The 22447-nt window shown below is 41.9% G+C and overlaps 1 protein-coding gene across 2 annotated transcripts in view; it reads right to left on the bottom strand.

Moving 5' to 3' along the window:
• The window catches only part of MYO3A (myosin IIIA), a 229809-nt gene that overhangs the window by 199780 nt on the left and 7582 nt on the right, over nucleotides 1–22447 (bottom strand). For both annotated transcript variants that reach the window (XM_017347628.3, XM_070056118.1), the window contains exons 3-4: nucleotides 16783–16967; nucleotides 13023–13157 (exon numbers count right to left, since the gene is read on the bottom strand). In XM_017347628.3, coding sequence (XP_017203117.3) covers nucleotides 13023–13157; nucleotides 16783–16950 — 303 coding nt within the window. In that variant the 5' untranslated portion in view covers nucleotides 16951–16967. The remainder of the gene's footprint in view (nucleotides 1–13022; nucleotides 13158–16782; nucleotides 16968–22447) is intronic.

Here is a 22447-nt window from a genome sequence, read left to right on the forward strand (position 1 = left end):
TTCATCTTTGAGTGGTTAGAATTTATAAAATTCGTCTTTAACTGATCATAGTCTACCTTCTAATAATATTATAGCACTTCACACACAATGTAAGACACTTCAACCTGTGTACTTTCAACTTCCCTCTCCTGTACCTTTGCTCTTACTGTCACATTTTAGTTTTATGTACATTATTTCCCCATAATATCCAGTTAAAATTTGGTTGTAAAAGTGATCTGTCTTTTAAGAAAGAAAAACACAGCATCAAGCTTGCATTCTGCCTTACATTTACCACTGCTGGTATCCCTTACACCTTTTTTGCAGGAGCCAACTGCCTTCAGCCTGGAAGGTGTCCTTTAACTCTTCTTTGTAGTGCAGATCTCCGGTGATAAGTTTTTCTTGCTTGATAAAAACGTCTTTATTTTGCTTTTGTTTATGAATAACAGCTCCCCTGGATACAGAATGCTAAGTTGGGAGCACTTTTCTTTCCATTCTGGAAAGATGTCAGGCCCCTGCATTTGATGACAGATCAGTGGCCACTCTTACCCATTACCCTCACATGTACTGTTTTTCTCTCCCGTTGCTCTTATAACTCTCATGATTAGTTTTTAGGATTTGAATTATGAAATATCTTACTGTGGTTTCTTTACCATACTTGAGGGATTTTTCAGTTTTTTAGGTCTGCAGCTTTTCAGTGTTCATCAAATACAGAAACATTTCAGCCATTTTTTATTTCAGTGTTTATTTTCCACCCTCCACCCCACCATTCTCATTTCGCAGTTACACGTATGTTAGAATACAAGATAATGGGGCTGGTGCTGTGGCATCACGGGTAAAGCTGCCACCTGCAGTGCCGCCATCCCATATGGGCGCCGGTTCAAGTCCGGGCTGCTCCATTTCCGATCCAGCTCTCTGCTATGGCCTGGGAACGTAGTGGAAGATGGCCCAAGTCCTTGGGCCCTGCACCCATGTGCGAGACCCTCAAAAATCTCCTGGCTCCTGGCTTCAGATCTGCACAGCTCCAGCTGTTACAGCCATCTGGGGAGTCAACCAGAGGATGGAAGACCTTTCTCTCTGTTTGTCTCTCTCACTCTCTCTGTCTCTGCCTCTCTGTAACTCTGCCTTTCATATAAAATAAATCTTTAAAAAATAAAATATTTTATTTATTTATAAAATATTTATTGTATTTATAAAAGATTTATTTAAAATAAATCTTTAAAAAAATACAAGGTAATGTCTCATTGCTCTTAGAGACCTCTTGTCCCATTTATTTTATATACATATATATATATTTATAACTATGATTCATTTTGGACAGCTTTAATTTTCCTGTCTCCAAGTTCACTGATCTTTCCATCTACGTCTCATCTGCCATTCAACTCACTTATTGTTTATTTTTGATGTAGATAGTATATTTTTGTCAGTTCTAGAAGTTCCATTTAGTTCTTGTTGATAGTTCACATTTCTTTCCACATTATATATTTTCCTTATATATGTATATTATATGTTTACTTTAAATCTTTGAACATATTCATAATGTTCTTAAAGCCCTCACCGGCTACAGACAGCACCAGTCACTTCTGTTTCCGTCTCCACTGACCAACTTTTCCTCTGATACTGGGTCACCTCTTCCTGCTTCCTCACACATCCAGTTGTTTACTACTGGAGCTGGAGATTGCTCATGTCACATCACCCAGTGTCCTCTGAGTGAATGCTGACTTTTGCTCTGGTCGGTAGTTAATTTACTTGTGGGTCAATGTGAACTTTTCAGACAGATTCTATTCAAGCGCTAGTTTAGCCCTTTCCCTACTACAGTGCCTTCCTGGGAGTCTCTGCTGAATGCTTCACATATCAAACAAAGTGTCCCCATTTTGGCTGATGGTAACACGCATCTCCCAGTCCTGAACTCCAGCAGCTGTGCACATCACTGCCCTCGAGCGATCCTTCCTCTGGGCGCTCTTTGCTCAGCTGCATGAAGTCTCATACTATGTACTATGTACTATGTACTATGACTTGGGTGTCACTCACAGACCTTCATTAATTTAGATTATGTGTATAAATTCTCAGAAATCTCTCCCTGCATACCTCCCTCTTCTATGCTAATTCCAGCCACCTCTGCCTTTCTAGTCTTTTTCAGTCGAGGAAGATAGCTTTCATCTTGGGAATGCCCCCTTTGTGCCTGTGTACTGGAAACTGCCTCTAAGAATAAAGATGAAGGGATTATAGCATTTATTTCACTTGCTTTCTTTTCTCAATGTCACAGTCCTAGCCTGTGCTCTTCCAGTGTTTGAAAAGTGTTATTATTTTTTAAGACTTTATTTATTTATTTGAGAGGTAGAGTTACAGTGAGAGGAAGAGGCAGAGAGAAAGGTCTTCCTTCCGTTGGTTCACTCCCCAGTTGGCCACAATGACCAGAGCTGCACTGATCCAAAGCCAGGAGCCAGGAGCTTCTTCCTGGTTTCCCACTCGGGGACAGGGGCCCAAGCACTTGGGCCATCTTCTACTGCTTTTCCACGCCATAGCAGAGAGCTGGATTGGAAGAGAAGCAGCTGGGACTAGAATGGGCATCCATATGGGATGCTGGCGCCGCAGTGGGTGGATTAACCTACTGCACCACAGCGCCGGCCCCAAGTGTTATTTGTTTTTTAAAGATTTTATTTATTTATTTGAGAGGGAGAGACAGAGAGAAAGGTCTTCTGTCTGTTAGTTAACTACTCAGTTGGCCGCAACAGCTGGAGCTGTGCTGATCCGAAGCTAGGAGCCAGGTGCTTCTTCCAGGTCTCCCATGTGGGTGCAGGGGCCCAAGGACTTGGGCCATCTTCTATTGCTTTCCCAGGCCACAACAGAGAGTTGGATTGGAAGAGGAGCAGCCGGGACTAGAACTGGCACCCATAAAGGATGCAGGCATCACAGGTGGAGGATAAACCTACTGCACCACGGTGCCAGCCCAAGAAAAGTGTTATTTTTAAAAAATGCATTTTGTCCACTTTTCTAGTTGTTGATACTTGTCCTATCTTGGCCAGAGGCAGAAGTCCCAGATGAGTTTTTTATGCATATAGAAGTTTGAGAACCTCTGACATTTTTTTCTAAACTTCCCTTTGATAAGACTGATTTCAGAACTTACTTTAAAAATATAATTTCTGGGGGGTTGGCACTGTGGAACAATGGGTTAGGCTGCTGTTTGGGATGCCCATGTCCCATATCTGAGCACTGATTTGAGTCCTGGCTTCTCCACTTCTGATCTAGTCCCCTGCTAACGCACCTGGCAAGCAGTGGATAACGGCTCTAGTAATTGAGTTCCTGCCACCTATATGAGACCTAGACGGAGTTCCTGGCTCCTGGCTTCAGCCTGGCCCAGCCTGGCTATTGCAGCCATTTATGGAGTGAACGAACATATGGAAGATTCTCTCTCTCTCTCTCTCTCTCCTGTTTCTCTCTCTGTGTATCTCTCTGCCAATCTTTTAAAAAAGTAAATAATTAAAAAATAAAAATACTGTTTCTAAGACCCCATTCTTAGAGTTTTTGTTTCAGTGTGCTCAAGACAGTGTTATTCTTAACACCAGAGTAGTTTGGAGGATGTTTCAAATAAAGGTACTAAAACTATTCTTTTTTCTGCTTGCTTTTCAGGTAACAGATTAAAACATTCCCTTCTCCAATAGACCCTGTTGACTGTTATTTTCCCAAAAGGTCTACTGACATACCCATTTGGATTTTTCATAGCACTAATAAAAATATGTATACTTAATTAGCATATTAGTTCTAAATTATCTTTCCCCACCACTAGACTGTAAGCTCTGTAAATGATGCAGCTTGCCGTATTCCCTGCTGAATGCCCAGAACCTACTAAAATGGCTGGCCTAAAGTAAGAGATTGCTAGTTATAGAATCAGTGACCCATGGATAATCTTAACTTTTGTAAACTTATGCACGCACATACACAGATGCTTATACAATGACAAGTCATCTTTTCATAAGGTCTAGAAGGCACTTCTTCCAAATGTGATGTGATCAACTTAAATATTTTAGTAACATATATTAATGTCCTAAATTTTAGATTCCAACAAATCCTGATAACTTGAATGAAAACTGGTACCTTCACCTAACAGACATTTTCTAATGCATAAAATTTCCACACTACTCTCTTTTGACGATTTTTTTGTTTGAAAGTCAGAGTTACAAAGAGAGAGGGAGAGACAGAGTTGGGGGGGAGAGAGAGAGAGAGAGAGAGAGAGAGAATATTTTCCATGTACTGGTTCACTTTCCAGATGGCCACAACAGATACCATTGGACCATGCAGAAGCCAAGAGCTTCATCCAGGTCTCCCTCATGGGTGCAGCAACCCAAACACTTGGGCCATCCTCCACTGTTCCGCCCAGGCCATTAGCAGGGAGCTGGATTGGAAGTAGAGCTGCCGGGACACAAACCAGTACCCATATGGGATGCCAGCGTTGCAGGCAACAGCTTTACCAGCTATGCCACAATGCCAGCCCATCCAGATTACTTTTCTAATGTGTAAACTAGAGGCAGTATTTTTTTTTTTATTTTTATTTTTTGACAGGCAGAGTGGACAGTGAGAGAGACAGAGACAGAGAGAAAGGTTTTCCTTTGCCATTGGTTCACCTTCCAATGGCTGCCGCGGCTGGCGCACCGCGCTGATCCGAAGGCAGGAGCCAGGTGCTTCTCCTGGTCTCCCATGGGGTGCAGGGCCCAAGCACTTGGGCCATATTCCACTGCACTCGTGGGCCACAGCAGAGAGCTGGCCTGGAAGAGGGGCAACTGGGACAGAATCCAGCGCCCCGACTGGGACTAGAACCTGGTGTGCCGGCGCCGCTGGGCGGAGGATTAGCCTAGTGAGCCACGGCGCCGGCCTAGAAGCAGTATTTTTAAGGTATTGCTGCCATAAAATTGATTTTCTTAAATACCGTTTCACGCACTTAGGCAATTGTATACAATCAGGCAACCAATCACTAAACCAAAATACAGAACTTTTCAGGCACCCTAAAAGACTAAAATCCTTGGGAAAACAACATGACACACTGGTAATTTTATCAACCAGAAATCTATAACAAAGAGAAAGTAACTTAGCAGAAGAAATATTTAATGTATACAGCAAAATTCTATGAGTTTATCAGGTAGCAGGACATCTGTGGTCATCCTGTGTTTTCCCCTGCAGACTTACTATAAACTTGCACTTGTCGCTGTTTTATGCAAGCACAAAGAGTTACTATACTCACAGAAGAGCTATGTATGGCTTATTTCGTAGGTGAGGAAACTACAAAGCAGTATATTTAGACTGCCTTTCCATCCTGCTCTTTAAATAAAATGAAACGCATCTTAGTGAACGCTATCTGTTCTGTTACAAATTCACCAAATAACAACCTTTTGTATGAGAGCTAGGAATGGCTGTTCCAGGCTTAAGGACACAGAAGGAGTCGCACTGCTGGTCTCTACTGCAATGGTGCATCGCCAAAGGGAGGAGGGGCAGGTGGTGCTATCAGAGACACTCACAGGCCAGGGTTCCCACACCTGCCCTGCTTCCCGAGTCCCCTCACACACACTCAGGTCCATAAGGGCATCACGTCCCCCTCTGTGGACTGGTTATTACCTTAATGGATCCATGAGAAACGGCAGGTTCATTTGAACTCACCTTCTTTCTATCATTGTATGTTTTCTTTCCTCGCAACAGACCTCAGCATTCCTAACTGGATGGAAGCAGAACAAGAGGAACACCCTGGAAGCAGGCATTGTGGTACAGGGGGTTAAGCCGCCGCTTGCCACGCCAGGACCCCACGTCAGAGTGTCAAGTCCAGCCTCCTCTGCTTCCTGTCGAGCTTCCTGCTACTGCATATCCTGGGAGGCAGCAGTGCTGCTCAAGTACCTGGGCCTCCACCACCCACGTGGGACACCTGGATGAAGTCACTGGCTCCGGCCTTCGGCTTGACCCAGCCCTGACTGTTCTAGGCATTTGGGCAATGAATGGGTGGATGGAAGACTTCTCTCTCTCCTCTCCCATCTCCTTTCTCCCTCCCTCACTGTCTTCTCTGCCTTTCAAATAAATAAATCTTTAAAAAAAAGAACAAGCCAGTAACTCATGACATATGAAAGTAGTATTTTATGTTTATGCAAACTACTTTGATGACCTACAATGTGCCTTTGGGAGGCTTTAAGACTATTTACTGGATTTTTTTGTGCTTTCAAATACCACCTGTAATTGCCAGTCTTTGATCTCCTGAAAGGGATATAATTTCAAAGAGAAAAATTGCTATAATTGGAAAGCAATGAGAGAAAGCAATGCCATTATTAAGAATGAACAAATCAGGACCAATTCAAATGAATAATGGAAGGCAGTGTGCAGCACCACCGTGAAAGGCGCAATTACAGCTAAGATTGGATGATAAAGAAAGGCTTTTTTAACAGAGAAATGTCCTAACTCTGATCTGGGGTTCCATTATGGCTGAAAGCACACTAAGCAAATCGCTCCTAGGGGAGAAGACAAGATTTCCTTCAGCACTTCATACTCCCAGGAAAGCGGAAATTGTGGGGAAATCTCAGGTCTTCCTTTGTGTTCATCAGCAGCAAACGCTCCAGGCGAGGCTAACTGTACTCAGTTTCCACTGTTTTATGGTCTCGGGTGAGACGCCTAGACAGAGACTTAGTCTCCTCTCACCTTCCCGGGCCCTCCCCCATCCTGGATTCTCAACAGTAGACACCAGGAGTTACAGGCACGCAGAATCAGGCAGCACACCCACATCTTCCTAAGCTCAGCCAAGAGATGTGGTGGCAGCGCACAGAAAGGAGTAAAGCGGGGCGGGGTATTTAGAAAGGAGGCATAAGCAAAAACAAACAAGCAAAAAGCACTGGTTTTCTCTTTATGTCAGTAACATTAGTAACATCTGAAACATTGAGTGACATTACAAACCCCCACTGATACTCTGTAAAAGAGCAGTTCCCACCACAGAAGCAGTTTCATGCAGGCTTGTAATGGGAATTCCAGAGGGTCAGCTCTTGTACTAAGCCCCAGGCAGCACCTAGAGTCTAAGATGAACACACACATACACTTACGAAGGAAATAATTCTCGAACAGGGTCTAGTGCATCAGTCATACTCAGACACTTGCAGATTAACAAAATGAAGGAAAAACACAAGAGAGAAAAGATTGTACAAAGAAAGTGAAAAAAAAAATCCGAAATCACAACTAGAGCAAACAGACTGTCGTGCAAGATCTGGGAAAACATTATTCCTAGGATTTCGCTTTGGATTGAAATAGAGGAGTATTTCAAAACAGGCATGCAAAAATGGAATTATAAGATTAATTTGGTGCAAAAAAAATTGAAATCCAGGCATAGTTTTTTCATAGTATGTGTTTTCCATTTACTGTTGGCCTCAGACACGTAAAATGACTTTTCACAGTGAAAAGTGGCTGACTGGCAGAGCCTCCCTGACTAGCCAGGCTCCTAACGAGGTCTTGCACTCATTGCTCAGCACATTGCATCCTGTATGTACACTTACTTGTGCGGATTCACAGCAGCAGGCCAGCCTGTGAGCAAGGCTCACCCCCTCTGTGACATCACCCGCTCTGTGGCCATTCTTTCTGTATCCTCATGCGAAATCATTTATTTGGGCTTCATTATGATAAAAGGTATAATTAGCAGTCATTTTGTAGGACAAAGTATTGACGCCACATGCCAATTTTCTGAAAGTGCCTCTAACACAGCACCTGCACTATTCATGTTTATAAATCAGGTAATTGTGCAGCTAGCCACTTATGTGCATATGTAATTAGTCTAATTTACATATGCCAATAAATTATACACCCTCCCTTTTACACATTCAGATAAATTAAGTTTCTGATATTTTATTGAACTACACTTTTTTTTTTGCAATCTGGGGATATTTCCAATATTTCCATCTGATAATGAAATACCAGGACAAAGCTCAAAGAAGCGATGAAGACTCCACATATTCCTTACATGTGTGTGCAGCTTCACTGTACTGGATGTTCCAAAACCATCTGAATTTACCTTTTCTGCCCTGGCTCAAAAAACAAACAAAACAAAAACAAAAACAAAGGTTTTTAACCGTGACCAATAGTTCCATTTCTCACCCAACTCCAATTGATTTTGCCAAGAAATTCCAGTATAATTAGTGGAGGGATTTGACAGGAATAAAAGACAATAATAAATCGCTCAATATTTTTAAGCTCTGGGCAAAGATTTATACCTTATTTCCTTGCCCAGTTAGGCCTACATTAGACAGAATACCCAAACCTTCATCTAAATGCTAATCCACCAATTACTCTCCATGGAAGAAAAATTAAAATGCATTACAGAAAACATTTTGAAGAATATGCACAATTTCATTCAAGACTACATAAAGAATTTGTACAGCATCATATCTCAAATACAACTGCAAACAATGCAATAAAATCTTTAAAATCCTTCACTAAGGAAAGGTATGTAGTTTAAGTTCTTAATTAATATTTTATTATTTGGAGTAACCAAGTTTAGATGAATAAAAGTTTAATTTTGTTTTTGTATGTGATTCAACTAAAAAAAAACTGTTTTAAAACTGCAGATATAGAATTTTGAAATCATAAGTAAATTGTCTGATTTTTAAAGGCTATAAGTGGTTATTTAAAAATTAGGGCTTTAAAAAATAATATGCAGCGGCCAGCGCTGTGGCTCACTAGGCTAATCCTCCACCTAGCAGCACTGGCACACCGGGTTCTAGTCCCGGTCGGGGCGCCGGATTCTGTCCCGGTTGCCCCTCTTCCAGGCCAGCTCTCTGCTGTGGCCCGGGAGTGCAGTGGAGGATGGCCCAAGTGCTTGGGCCCTGCACCCCATGGGAGACCAGGAGAAGCACCTGGCTCCTGCCATCGGATCAGCGTGGTGCGCCGGCCGCAGTGCGCCAGCCGTGGCAGCTATTGGAGGGTGAACCAACGGCAAAGGAAGACCTTTCTCTCTGTCTCTGTCTCTCTCACTGTCCACTCTGCCTGTCAAAAAAAAAAAAATAGTAATACGCAGCTTTAGATGATGAAAAGGGTCATGAAAATCTATTTTACATTTTGAGATGCTCTGCAATTAAAAGTGGCAGCTGAAGCATACGTTTCTTTTCTCTTGCTGCCCCTGAATCTCCGCTAACATATTAGTGATGGAATAAAAAAGTATAAACCACAGAGAAAAAGAGGACAGAAAAAAGCAGAGTGGTGGGCATGAGATGTTAACGGACTTTTGCAGCAGGGAGAGGCAGCGAGCAGGGTGGGAGCTTCTTGGGCAGGCAATGCAGGGCGAGCCACACAGTACAGCCCTCAGTGAGGCCGTTTGGGAGCCACCTGCACAGCTGCCCTCACAGGGCCAGTGAACAGTGGAGGCAGAGACACAGCCGGGAAGGGAGGGGAGAAAACAAGGGATAACCCGGGTCTGTGATCAGGACGTGGCGCCTCTCAGACAACGGCATCCAGGAGGCCCCTGCGCAGGCCTCCCACACACACTCAGGGAAGGGACCAGGAGGAGGCAGTGTGTTCCCTACAGAAACTAAACAGAAAGGACTCATGGGCTGGGCACATCAGCAGGGCTGGTTGTGGGAGTGAAGCACGCACAACAACGTGATGCAGACATTGGAGAAGGAAACTTGAAAAGAGAAGGCCACAGGGTCCAGGAAATAGGACGCCACCCAGGTGAGCAGCAGAGATACCAAAGAGCTCAGGTGCATGGCCAACCTCCAGACTACAACAGGGGGATGGATGGTTCCAGAAGTATATTCATGATGAAAATATATGTGTATTCATGATTCCAAAAATGACCACTGTGTGGACATGAAATTTCATTGTGGTGTCATCATCAATTCTGAAATGATGAATCAATACTTTTATATCATAAGCCTCCATGTGATTCATAAAGCTACCAATATGATGCTATAATCAAATATGATAAAACTGAAACCACTTTAAAGTCAACAATTATTATGAAATAAAAAGTAATTTTATAAATAACATAAAGCTATGTTTTAATTAATTGCAATTTCATAAAAATCTTTGTAATTTCTCAATCAACTAGGATTGATAACCCACCATTGTTATATCATATACCTATCATTGTGATCTCATAATCAATTAACAAAAAAATAACCAATGGGATGTCATACATATAAAGTCATAATCAGTTTGTGGTACCATAAACTGTTATTGTGATATCATAAGCAATTCTTATGCCATATAAACTATTGTGATGTTGTACTAATTGTTATGCCATAAACCACCATTATCATGTTACAAAAAAAAAAAAAAAAAAAAAAAAAGAAGTGCAGTTGACAGTCTCGCCAAGATCAAGGGCATGGTCACTAGCTGAGACAGTGGTGAAGTTCAGCCACACTTTCCCTAGTTCAGCAGTCACAGCACATCAAAAGCAGGGATCCATCAAGAGAAGGTGGCATGGCACTGGATCTTTCTTTCTTTCTTTCAGATATTTATTTATTTAAAACTCAGAGTTAAAGAGAGAGAGAGACAGAGAGAGAGAGAGAGAGAAAAAGAGAGATCTTCCATCTGCTGGTACACTCCCCAAGTGGCTATAACAGCCTGGGCTAAGCCAGGCCAATGCCAGGAGCCAGGAGCTTCTTCCAGATCTCCAGATGGGTGTCAGGGGTCCAAGCTCTTGGGCCATCTTCCACTGCTTTTCTCAGGCCGTTAGCAGGGAGCTGGACGGGAAATGGAGCAGCCAGGACTTGAACCAGCACCCATCTGGGATGCCAGTGATGCAGGCAGTGGCATTTCCTGCTTTGCCACAACACTGGCCCCTGGATCCACCTTTCTATTTACTTCCTACAATCAGCCTTGTACTATTACCCACATTCTATTAACCAAGAAAATGTATTTAATTTTGAAAAAATAAAAACAGATTAAGTTCATCTGCATTAGGTATAAAAATAGGATAACACAGGAATAAAAACATAAAAAACAAGTGAAGTACATATGTTAAACGTGAAAATTGGTTTTGATAGTTTCAAATCTTTTCTGCAACAATATCCATTATTTGTAGAATCGTTTAAAGTCTACATCTGAAAACATGAACACAAAGTATGTAAATGGTACAGTGTGAACCTGATTTCTATGGCTGCCATGGTTTGAATGATAATGGTCAATGTGATAGCATTAAAAGGTAGAAGGATTCAGGAAACTAGGACTTACTCAGGTACCCCTGAAGGTGCTTGTGAATGGGACGAGGTCCTGATAAAAAAGGGCTTTCCCCCAGGAGGAGGCTCCCTGCCCTTCTGCCTTCCACGATGTGAGCACTATGCAGCGCACCACACCATGGCGGAGGCAGAGAGCAGCCAGACCTCACCAGACACCAGGTAACCCTCTGGCCCCAGACCCTTGAAAAGTAAATTTCTGTTCTTTATGAATCACTCAGTCTGCGATTTGTTATTATTGCAGCACGAGCAGATCAAGACAGTGCCACTTCTCAGGAAAAGCAATGGAACATTCCAAAGACAGGAAACAATCTAATGCTAAAAAAAAAAAAAAAAAAAAAATAGTGAATGTAACCAATCTATGCTGTGACAGGAGTCAAATAAAGGTATTTGCTGTCACTGAGTTTGGAAAACACAGCTTTTGAAAGTTCTAATTGATTTTATTAGAATGAATGATTACCTCACTTGAGTAATATATAGGTTCAATGAAAACCAGAAAAATTGAATTCACCGAGGACAGGCAGTCACCTTAGCAGGGCGCCTTCTAGAAGTCCTGCATCAGGGAGAGTTATCCAAATGTTCAAAGCTACACTCATTCAGAAGGTAAAAAGGCACACTCCTCACCTCCTACTTAGCAACTACCCAAACTCAGGGATAATAAATATGTTTACTTGGCTACAGTGTTCACAGCGTTTGATTAATTTTTTTGACTGATTTCTTTTCCTGAAGTGGCACTGTCTTAGATTGTTAGTGGTGCTACAACAAAAAACACATAGACTGAATAACTTACAAGGAACAGAAATTTCTCGCCATTCTGTAAATCCAAGATCCCTACAAATGTAACCACCTGGCTCTGTAGTTAAGTCATGAGCATCCAATAAGGACAGAAGAAGAAAACCATGGGGATGGGCATTTGGTGCAGTGGTTAAGCCGCTGCTTGGGACACCCACATCCTGCATCAGAATGCCTATTTCAAGTCTTGGCCCCTCCACTTTTTATCTCAGCTTCTGGCTAATGTGCACCCTGAGAGGCGGCAAGTGCATGGCTCATGGACTAGGGCCCCTGCCACCCATGTGGTGGGTGCATCCTGGCCCAGCCCTGGCTGCTGTGGGCATTTGGGGAGTGAAACAGTGGATCAAAGATCTCTCTTTAAAAAAATTATAGGGGCCAGTGCTGTGGCATAGTGGGTAAAACCGCTGCCTGCAGTGCCAGCATTCCATATGGGCGCCGGTTCAAGTCCTAGCTGCTCCACTTCCAATCCAGCTCTCTGCTATGGTCTGGGAAAGCAGTAGAAGATAGCCCAAGTCCTTGGGCCCCTGCACCCACGTGGGAAGACCTGGAGGAAGCTCCTGGCTCCTGGCTTCAGATTGGCGCAGCTCCAGCCGTTGCAGCCTACTGGGGAATGAACCAGCAGATGGAAGACTTCTCTTTCTCTCTCTCTCTCTACCTCTCCCTCTCTCTCTCTGTAACTCTTTCAAATACATAAATAAATCTTTAAAAATAAATTATAGCTCTGCTGTCTCAGCACCTGCACAGGGCCTTGGTTCAAGTTAACTGCACAAAATACAAGAGAATAAGTAAATATTATAGTGAAATCCCTCTTACACTTGGCATTTTGCAGGAAAAATAGTCTCTGTTTCTTTAGTTCTTATTATGGAGTTATTTCCTTACATTTTTAAGAATCCTTATGGTTTTTCCTTAATTTCTTGATATGACTTTAAGGTGACAAGGCCAGAACTAGGCATGGCACTGTCCTGAGGACATGGCTGGGGAGGAAAACAGGAGGACCTGTTCATGCTGTCCCTGCTGCAGACACACCCAGGCAAGCATTGCACCCACACAAACAGTGCAGAAACTCACCTCCAGGACCAGCCAGAGTTTATCTCCGTTGACTTTATCCTTCTTAAAGTAAATCCCGTAGAATTTGACCACATTGGGATGGTCAGAAAGTGCTTTCAAGATGTTATACTCCGCTTCAATCTCTTCATCAATGTCCTAGTTTTGAAAAGAGAAACACGAGACAACATGAAAAATGTCAAAGAAACAGTATTGATTCCTGACATAGAATCTAATTCTGTCAAAGGCACATCATGATAGTTCTGTGTCTGGTACTCTGTATTGAAATGACTCATGTACATTGTTTCGTATGCAACTAGGATGAAATATATCAGAAAAACTATTCCCGGTTTTCTTTCCTTCCTTCTATTAGCTATATCACAATAGCAAAGCTGTGGATTTGAAATAAAAATATCTAGGACTAGAATTGGTTCATTTTGTTTCTTTAGAATATAAGCACATTTTGAAGCTATGAAAAACCAGTTCTACAGGTGATAAATTTTCTCAAAAAGTGAAATGAAAAATCTAAATTATAAAAGATGGCATATAACCCTATGTTAACTCAAGGTTCATTCACTGGAGGTACAGCAGGCTGCTACTTTATCAGTGAAAATGCCAGGTAGCCACGTAGTCACACTTCTAGAAAATCACATATCTATGAAACAACTCACAGAATAATCAAAACCAGGAGCCTTACAAATATTGCTCTTAGAGTGACATTTAAAGTCTATGTTTATTCCATAGAACCACGGAATCACAGAAGTAGAAAGTAATTTAGACCAGAGCTTTAAATGTAAAGGAACCAACTCAAGCTCAGATAATTTAGAATCAGAGGTGGTTAGTATGAAATCCAGGCCTAGACTCCAAGTCTACTACCTTGCGTATTTGATCCCTTTATTGGAAAGAAAATTACTGATGCATAACAGTAAGGCTGCTTTAATAAAAAAAAAAAAAAGTTAATCATTGCAAAAATACTTGGATACATTTAGATTTATTTAAGATTATAATCTTTTAGTTATAAACATTTTAATTTCATTTGTGACATGATGAATGAAGAGTTAATAATCCTTAGCTAGACATATATGTACTGTGACAAGAATAAAAGCAAAGGAACAAGTAAGGTACTATATAGCAGGGGAGGGAACGTCCGCCCCATGGACCATACAAGGCTCAAAAAAATCATTTGGTCTGGCCCTACAAAGGCAACCGCCAGTGGGACTCAAAATCCAATAAACCTGTAGCAGGCTGACTTTTAAGTTGATACTTTAGTGTGGCCCACAAATGACGTTATAAGTATCCAAATGGCCCTTGGCAGAAAACAGGTTCCCCACCCCCATACTGTAGTTATAAATCCATATGTTTCATTACAGTAACAGTACTATAATGATTTGTAAGTATAAATATCTGTAAGATAAGTATACCCTACTTATACACAAGTAAGTAATGAACGAATAGGGGCTATATTCATTACAATCACTTCTTTCCTCCAACAAGAATGGAAGGAATGGGAGAGATACACTCATTATGGGCCAGACAGTGGGGATTAGAAGTCCTTTTTCTTGGGGCCTCTAAGAGCAAGGTTAGAGGAAAGAGGACAGGTACCTTGATATAACTTGAATCTCTCCTCCCTCAGTTTAAATGGTAGGAAATTTTCAAAAAGATGGATATGAAGGCTTTTTTTTTTTTTTTTTTTTTTTTTTGACAGGCAGAGTGGACAGTGAGAGAGAGAGAGACAGAGAGAAAGGTCTTCCTTTGCTGTTGGTTCACCCCCGCAATGGCAGCCACAGCTGGCGCGCTGTGGCCAGCACATCGCTGATCTGAAGCCAGGAGCCAGGTGCTTCTCCTGGTTTCCCATGGGGTGCAGGGCCCAAGCACCTGGGCCATCCTCCACTGCACTCCCAGGCCACAGCAGAGAGCTGCACTAGAAGAGAAGCAACCGGGACAGAATCCGGCGCCCCGACTGGGACTAGAACCCGGTGTGCTGGCACCACAGGCAGAGGATTAGCCTATTGAGCCACGGTGCCGGCCGATATGAAGGCTTTTGACATCAGTTAAGCCTTTTCATTTTTTTCCCTCAAGTGTATATAAATTATTTCTTTAAAATAAACCCTCCCTTGGGGAAGGCATTTGGCATATGGGTTAAGAAGCCACTTGGGATGCCCACATCCCATATATGGGAGTGCCCGCTGTTGATTCCACTTTCCTACTAATGTAGGCAGCAGTGATGGCTCAAGTACTGGTCCCTACCACCCTTGTGGGAGACCTGAATTGAGTTCCAACCTCCTGGTTTTGGCCTGGCCCAGCCTTGGCTCTTGTGGGCATTTGAGGAGGAAAGCACTGGACAGAAGAGATTCTCTCTCTCTTTCCTTCTCTCTCTCTTTCTTTCTCTCTCTCTCTCTGTCTGTGTGTCGCTCTCTCTGTCTTTCCTATCTCCCTTTCAAAGAAAATGAAAAACAATTAAATGAAATAAAAAAAATAAATAAATCTCCTCTGCCCTTTGTCCTCCGCTCAAAAAATATGGATCACTGTTGTTCCAAAGGGTTTAGCAGAAATTAACAAAGTCAAAGCAATCCTAAGAGGAACAAGCAAGCCCAGACATGCCTCACAGGATCCTGCAGCTTGTCAGTGAACACCCTGGGACAAGGATCCAGAGGGCCCTGATGTCCCCCTGGCAGCCATTCGCCCCTGCATCAGGACCACCCGGGCGGGAGCCTGTCTGTAGAATTCGGGAGAGTGTGCAATGACTGAACTCCTGATGGCTCAGCCACGAGCTAAGACAGAGGTGGGGATATGAAGATACCCCACACTGCCCGCTCGCATTCCCAGAAACCAGAATCTCAGTCATCTCCTCAGGGAAAAGGCCTGGCATTTCCTCTCTCAGACCTACTGCTCCCCAAAAAGCAGTGGGGGCCCTACGAGGGCCCCACATAAGCAGAGACCAGTAGGACTGGGCACAAAGTCTAATTCTACACAAGGAGGAACCCTTCCTGATTGTAAATCCACAGCATTTCTGCTTTGGAAACTTGGAAGAAAACCTGGAAATCAATTCCCCTCTGTGAAAGAAACTGAATTTAAAACACAATCCTCTTCAGGCTGCCTTAAGAGAAATTCAGCTGGAAGCCTAAGTAAACACAAGAAGAAAAGGATGACTGGTGAAGACGACATTTCAGGGTTAGTCTAGACCATGTGGTTATGGTGTTTAAGATTTTTCTCATTTTTTAAAAAATTCTTGAGATAATGTATTTTTAAGTTGTATTATAGTCAAAAGCTTAATGCTCCACTAATTAACGAGTGCAACAAATAAAAAGCAAAAGGACCATTGTCCAATAGGAATATGGGCAAGGGCTATATACAATAATCAAATGAAAAGGTATCTATTTTACTCATATACAACAAATTTTAAAATAGTCACAGATCATTAAACCAAGTAGTACATCATTCTTAACAATTTGTTTGACAGATTTAAAACAAGGTTTGATAAAACTCTCTATTTGCAGAAAAACTGATACACACGGGGAATTTTTTAAAAAGCTAAAGTAATATCGAATCAATTCTTGAACTGTTGAGACATGCATTTATTTATGTGTAGATGGATTCATTCATTCATCAAGTATTGTGCTTTATTATATATGACAATCATATAAACAGGAAAATTAAGCAAATCAGATTTTACCTTTTTTTTCAAATTTTAACTTGTTTTAGAATGACACTTTCATGAATAAATAACAAAGACACTCATAGACTTTAAAAATAAAATGGTGGAGGTGAGGGGGAAATGACTTACATGAACTGGATCCAGAATTTTGACTGCTGCTTTTTGGCCATTTTTCTTATTCAGTACTTTAAAAACTTTCCCATAAGTGCCTTTGCCAATTGTTTCAGTGATTTCCCAGGTATCAGAAGGATCAGGAAAGTTATCAAATACGATTGTCTTCCCAATTAGCGGAAACATCTCCAAGGCTTACATCACTGGAGAGAAAAGGTAGAGCGGCCTCTGCATTTGACTGTGCATACCACATGGCACACAGGAAGTCACGGGCAATTCACTCATATTTTCATAGACACAATAGGAGACAGACAAAGGCAACCAGAAGTACTCCAGAGTCATAAATAATTCTTGGTAAACAGATTAATATGAGTCTCACAATGCCTTATAAACAGGGCTTTGTGTTTCACACAGTCCACATTAAATGCTAGTAATTCCCTTCAGATTAAGAGCCATATTTATATCATTTTGATTGACTTCTTCATATTTCAGCATGACAAAGAATTTCAGAATGAACCGTAGAGATGATAAATTCAACTTCATTTAAGCAATCCCCACACTTGTTAAATAGAGACCATGCTTTGCATTGCTTCTCTTAGCAAAACTCATCAACACATTCTCTCTTAGTTTTAGGACAACATTTCCTTAGTATAAACTACCAGCTCCTTTAAAATATGGCTTTGTTAATTTACTACCCTCGTTTCTTAACACCTCTTCTCTCATCCACTATGATCCAGCCACCCTGGCTCCATCAGGTCATTTTCTTCTTCCATAAAGGTCTTTTTTTTTTTTTTAAAGATTTATTTTATTTATTTGAAAGACAGAGTTACAAATAGAGGTAGAGACAGAGAGAGAGGTCTTCCATCCGCTGGTTCACTTCTCAGATGGCTGCAATGGCTGGAGCTGCGCCAATCCGAAGCCAGGAGCCAGGAGCTTCTTCCAGGTCTCCCATGTGGGTGCAGGGGCCCAAGGACTTGGGCCATCTTCTACTGCTTTCCCAGACCATAGCAGAGAGCTGGATTGGAAGTGGAGCAGCCAGGACTCGAACCTGCGCCCATGTGGGATGCCGGTGCTTCAGGTCAGGGCTTTAACACACTGCGCCACAGCGCCGGCCCCTTTTGCATAAAGGTCTTAATATCAACCAACCCTTCTCTCCTCTGCTTGTGGTGTCTTTGCTAAAGTCTAACACACACCTACTTGTCTTTCAGGTCTCAGCTTAGCTGTCACTTCCTGCAAATGTGACCACTCCCCACTCCGGGTTGCATGCCCCACCTCTGTACTCCAACAACACTCAGTACTGCAGCTACTCAACACCATTACCTGATACAGTGCTGAAATTATTGATCAATTATAAGAACACAATCAACAAGGTCGGTTTGGACATCACTAGGAATAATATCAGCATTTGATATCATTACTGTATTTGTAATGGTATCAGGTATCACTTATGTATCTGATATTATCAATGTCTGCACTGCACCTCCATAGTGCCAAAATAACAAGTAAATCAATTAATTTTGGACATGCTCAAGATGACTTGCCCCAAACGGTAGAGTTAGAAACATACCAGGGGATTCCAATTCAATCCCATCAAGGTGGCATTTCAATGCCATCTCACTAGTCAAAGTGATCAGTTTCAGTTCACAATTGCTCATAATGAAAGGATTAAGAGTCAAAGGAATCACATAAACAAGACTAGTGTCTGCTAATACTAATTAAAAAGAAGAGAACGATCCAACATGGGAAACGGGATACACAGCAGACCCATAGAATGGCGGATGCCCTAAACAGCACTCTGGCCTCAGAATCAGCCCTTAAGGCATTCAGATCTGGCTGAAGAGCCCATGAGAGTATTTCAGGCATGGAAAGCCAAGACACTCTGGCTTTTTTGTTTTTTAAAGATTTATATATTTATTTGAAAGGCAGAGTTACAGAGAGGCAGAGGAAGAGAGAGAGCGAGGCCTTCCATTCATTTATTCACTCCCTAAATGGCCACAATAGCCAGTGCTGTGTCGATCCGAAGCCGGGAGCCAGGAGCCTTTTCCAGATCTCCCAGGCAGGTGCAGGGGCCCAAGGACTTGGGCCATCTTCTACTGCTTTCCCAGGCCACAGCAGAGAGCTGGATTGGAAGTGGGGCAGCTGAGACTCAAACTGGTGCCCATATGGGATGCTGGCACTGCAGGTGGTGGCTTTACCTGCTAAGCCACAACACCTGCCCCTAAACTGCTTTTAAGTTAAAAATGTGATTGCCACTGTGTTAGCATGTGTTTACACATACACAGAAGCACATATTACTAAAAATGTATTAATATTCCACGCTATTGGCCCATGAAATCCACTTGTGTGATCACACAACTTTCAACTCTACCCACAGCACTGATCCATTGATCCCCAACTTTCTGGACGTTCATCAACCCTCTTCAGCCTCAACCTCCTGCTCCCTTTCCTGTCCCTAGCCTGGATTCTATGACTTGAATTGTTTCAAATATCCTCAACACTCATTTTCCTAGACAAAAAAAAATCTGGTTAAGGCCTCTACTGTCTTCACACCTGCACCCACAGCTGGAGAAATTCAGGACAGCAAATCTGCAAGGAGACCTTCAACACTGCCAAGCACCCAACTGCACCTGCCTGGTGCGTATGTTCCCAGTTCTTGGAAGTAACTGTTTTCACAGTGATCTCTCTCCTCACAATGTTCTTTCTTCAATGGTTGCCTCTTGAGTGCCCAACCCCTCTCATAAAACTTCACAGTTGATGCCCTCACTTTTTAATTGAAAAAAAAGGAAGCAGAAATAAATTTCTGAATCATCTCACTTTCAGAAGCTACAAACTGGAACAGTTAGCCTGCTGATTAAGATGCCCAAGATCCCACATCAGAGTGCCTGGATTCAATTCCAGGCTCTGGTTCCTGACTCCAGCTTCCTGCTAACACAGACCCTGGTAGGCAGCAGGAGCTGGCTCTAGTAATTGGGCTCCTGCCACCCACACACAAGACCCAGATTAAGTATCTGGCTTCGCACTTCAGCACAGCCCAGCCCTGGTCATTGCAGACATCGGGGGGATGAATCAGTGGATAGGGGAACACACATGCTTGCTCGCTCACTCGCTCGCTCTCTCATTCTCACTCTCCCTTTTGCTCTCACTGTCCCTCTTTTCTGCCTCTCAAATAAATTTAGCCAAAAAATAAAAATAAAACCACTACAAACCAATGCACATCAGAGTACATTCATTCCTATCCTTGGCAATTGCCATTTGGCCTCCATGTGTCTTTTCTTTGGTTATTTCTCAGCCTTTAGTCTGCTCAGCTATCACTTCTTACAAAGGCCTTTCCTGAGTCACCTTATGTGGCTTCCTCACTTACTCTGTTATGTGCCCATTAGAATGTAAACTTCATGAGGGTAGGGAAGAGGGTACAGACATCGCTATTTTCACACTGCATCTGCAATTCTCAGAACAGTGTCCAGAACATGGTAGGCGATCAGCAAACACAGACTAGATGGACAAATGTCTGTTCATCCATTAATTCTGACAACAGAGATCACACCTCTGTTGTTCTCCTCCAAACCTAATAATGCTTAACTGTTTGCTTGGCCTATAACTGATGTTAAATTCATATCCACTGAATAAGTAAATAAATATTTTTCTTTTTAAAAAAAGTACTTTAAAGTAAGAGACAAACAATGATGAGAGAGAACTGAAAAGGATATGAAAACTCCAGACAAATGATCATATTCTAGGAGCTGGCATTGTGGTGCAGCAGATTAAGCCACTGTTGATTACACCAGCAGTCCTTATCAGTGTCCATTTGAATCCTGGCAACTCTGCTTCTGATCCAGCTCTCTGCCATTTATGGGGAGACTCAGATGGGGCTCCAGGCTTCTGTCTCTGGCCTGGTTCAGGTCTGGCTATTGGGACCATTTGGGGAGTGGGCCAGAGGACAGAATATTTCTCTCTCTCTCTCTTTCTCTTTTTTCTCTCTCTTATTACCTACCTCCCTTGCTCACTTTGCCTCTCAAATAAATAAATAAGTTTTTTTTTTTAAAAGAATCATATTCTGATTCACTGTATTTAAGGGCATACCACACAGTATAGGGCTATGCATGCCTCCTAAAAATTCTATCACTACATAAAAACACTTCTAAATGGTTTTTGAACACTTACTCTTTATAAAATTTGTGCCTTTGATCCAAAATGCAAAGAAGTAATCAGTAATAATTATCCTCTGTAATGACTTCGTAATCAGTGACAAGATAACTACCTCTTACATCTATCTCCTTGAGTCTTGCAAATCGGCATTGGTGCCATCTACACAAAATAAATGTTACAGCAAAAGACCAATTATATCTTGTTAAATGTCTGAAACAGGAATTTTCATCCAGGAGAAGCACTCATTACATGGAATACTGCCTTCCAAGCAGTAATGCTATTGAACACAAATTTCATCTCTAATATACTAACTATCAGGGATTAACTTGGCTTTTCAATATAGGCATAAGAACTCAATAAAAATATAACTGAACACCAAATGTGCACTAGTTAGATGAGGTATGGCAACACAAAGATAGAAAGCACATAGATAAATAAATATGTAACTAGCATATTATGGAAACTGATAGACAACAGAAGCATGCATACAGTCTGATTAGGAGCCCAGGTGAAGAGCAGTTAAATCTGAAGTGATCAGGCAAAGGTGTAGGGAAGAAGCAGTTCAAACAAACAGAACAAACAGCAGAAAACAACAAACGAGTGGGGAGGAGGCATCTTCTTAATAGCAGAACAGAGAACCGCAGAATTAAGAATGAGCAGGAGCTTGTCTAAAATGCCATTTTCCCTTTGTCACTCCTCTGTCAGACAAATATTGAAGGCGGTGTATCACTACACTGTGCATTATAAAACAATAATCACAGTCATTTTGGAATCAGAAGAGATCTTGCCAAATCCCACGTGGAAGAAAACAATGAATATTCCCAACTAGTAGGTAAAATGAAGCCACTTACAATGACTTCTTTAAGATCATACAGTAAGGAAATCCTAGAACTAACTACAAGAAAGTCTTCTGCCCATTTTCCACTACAAGATTCTGTATTGTTTAAGAACAGTGACAGTCGTTTGGTGCCATGATTAAGATGCTGCTTAGCAGACCCACATCCCACATCAGAGTGCCTTTGAGTCCTGGCTCTGCTTCCAAATCCAGCTTCCTGCTAACGTACACCCTGGGAGGCAGCAGGTGATGGCTGAAGTCTATGTAACCCTAGCACCCATGTGGGAGACCTAGATGGAGTTCTTGGCTCCCGGCTTCAGCCTGGCCCAGTCCTGGTTGTTGTGGGCATTCGGGGAGTAAACCAGCAGATGCAAGATCTTTTTCTCTGGCTATCTATCTGCCTTTCAAATAAGAGAAAAAAAAATTTTTTAAATACCAATATGTCACAGTTGTTGGCAACTAAAAATAACTAATTACTTAGTGACTATAATAATTATATGATAATGACTGTTCATATATTTTTCAAGTCTTTTAGCATTCACAGAATATAATCCCCTAGACCCTCAAATTAAAAACATAAGTAAGTTATTAATTATACAATCATATAAGCCAAACAATTATCTTCAACATACATATTTAATGTGTTTTGATAGATGTATATTTATCATAATTTTGAAAAGCTACTTCAAAGCTACATTTTAA

Source organism: Oryctolagus cuniculus, chromosome 13 (genome assembly GCF_964237555.1).
Source record: "Oryctolagus cuniculus chromosome 13, mOryCun1.1, whole genome shotgun sequence".
Classification (NCBI taxonomy): domain Eukaryota; kingdom Metazoa; phylum Chordata; class Mammalia; order Lagomorpha; family Leporidae; genus Oryctolagus; species Oryctolagus cuniculus.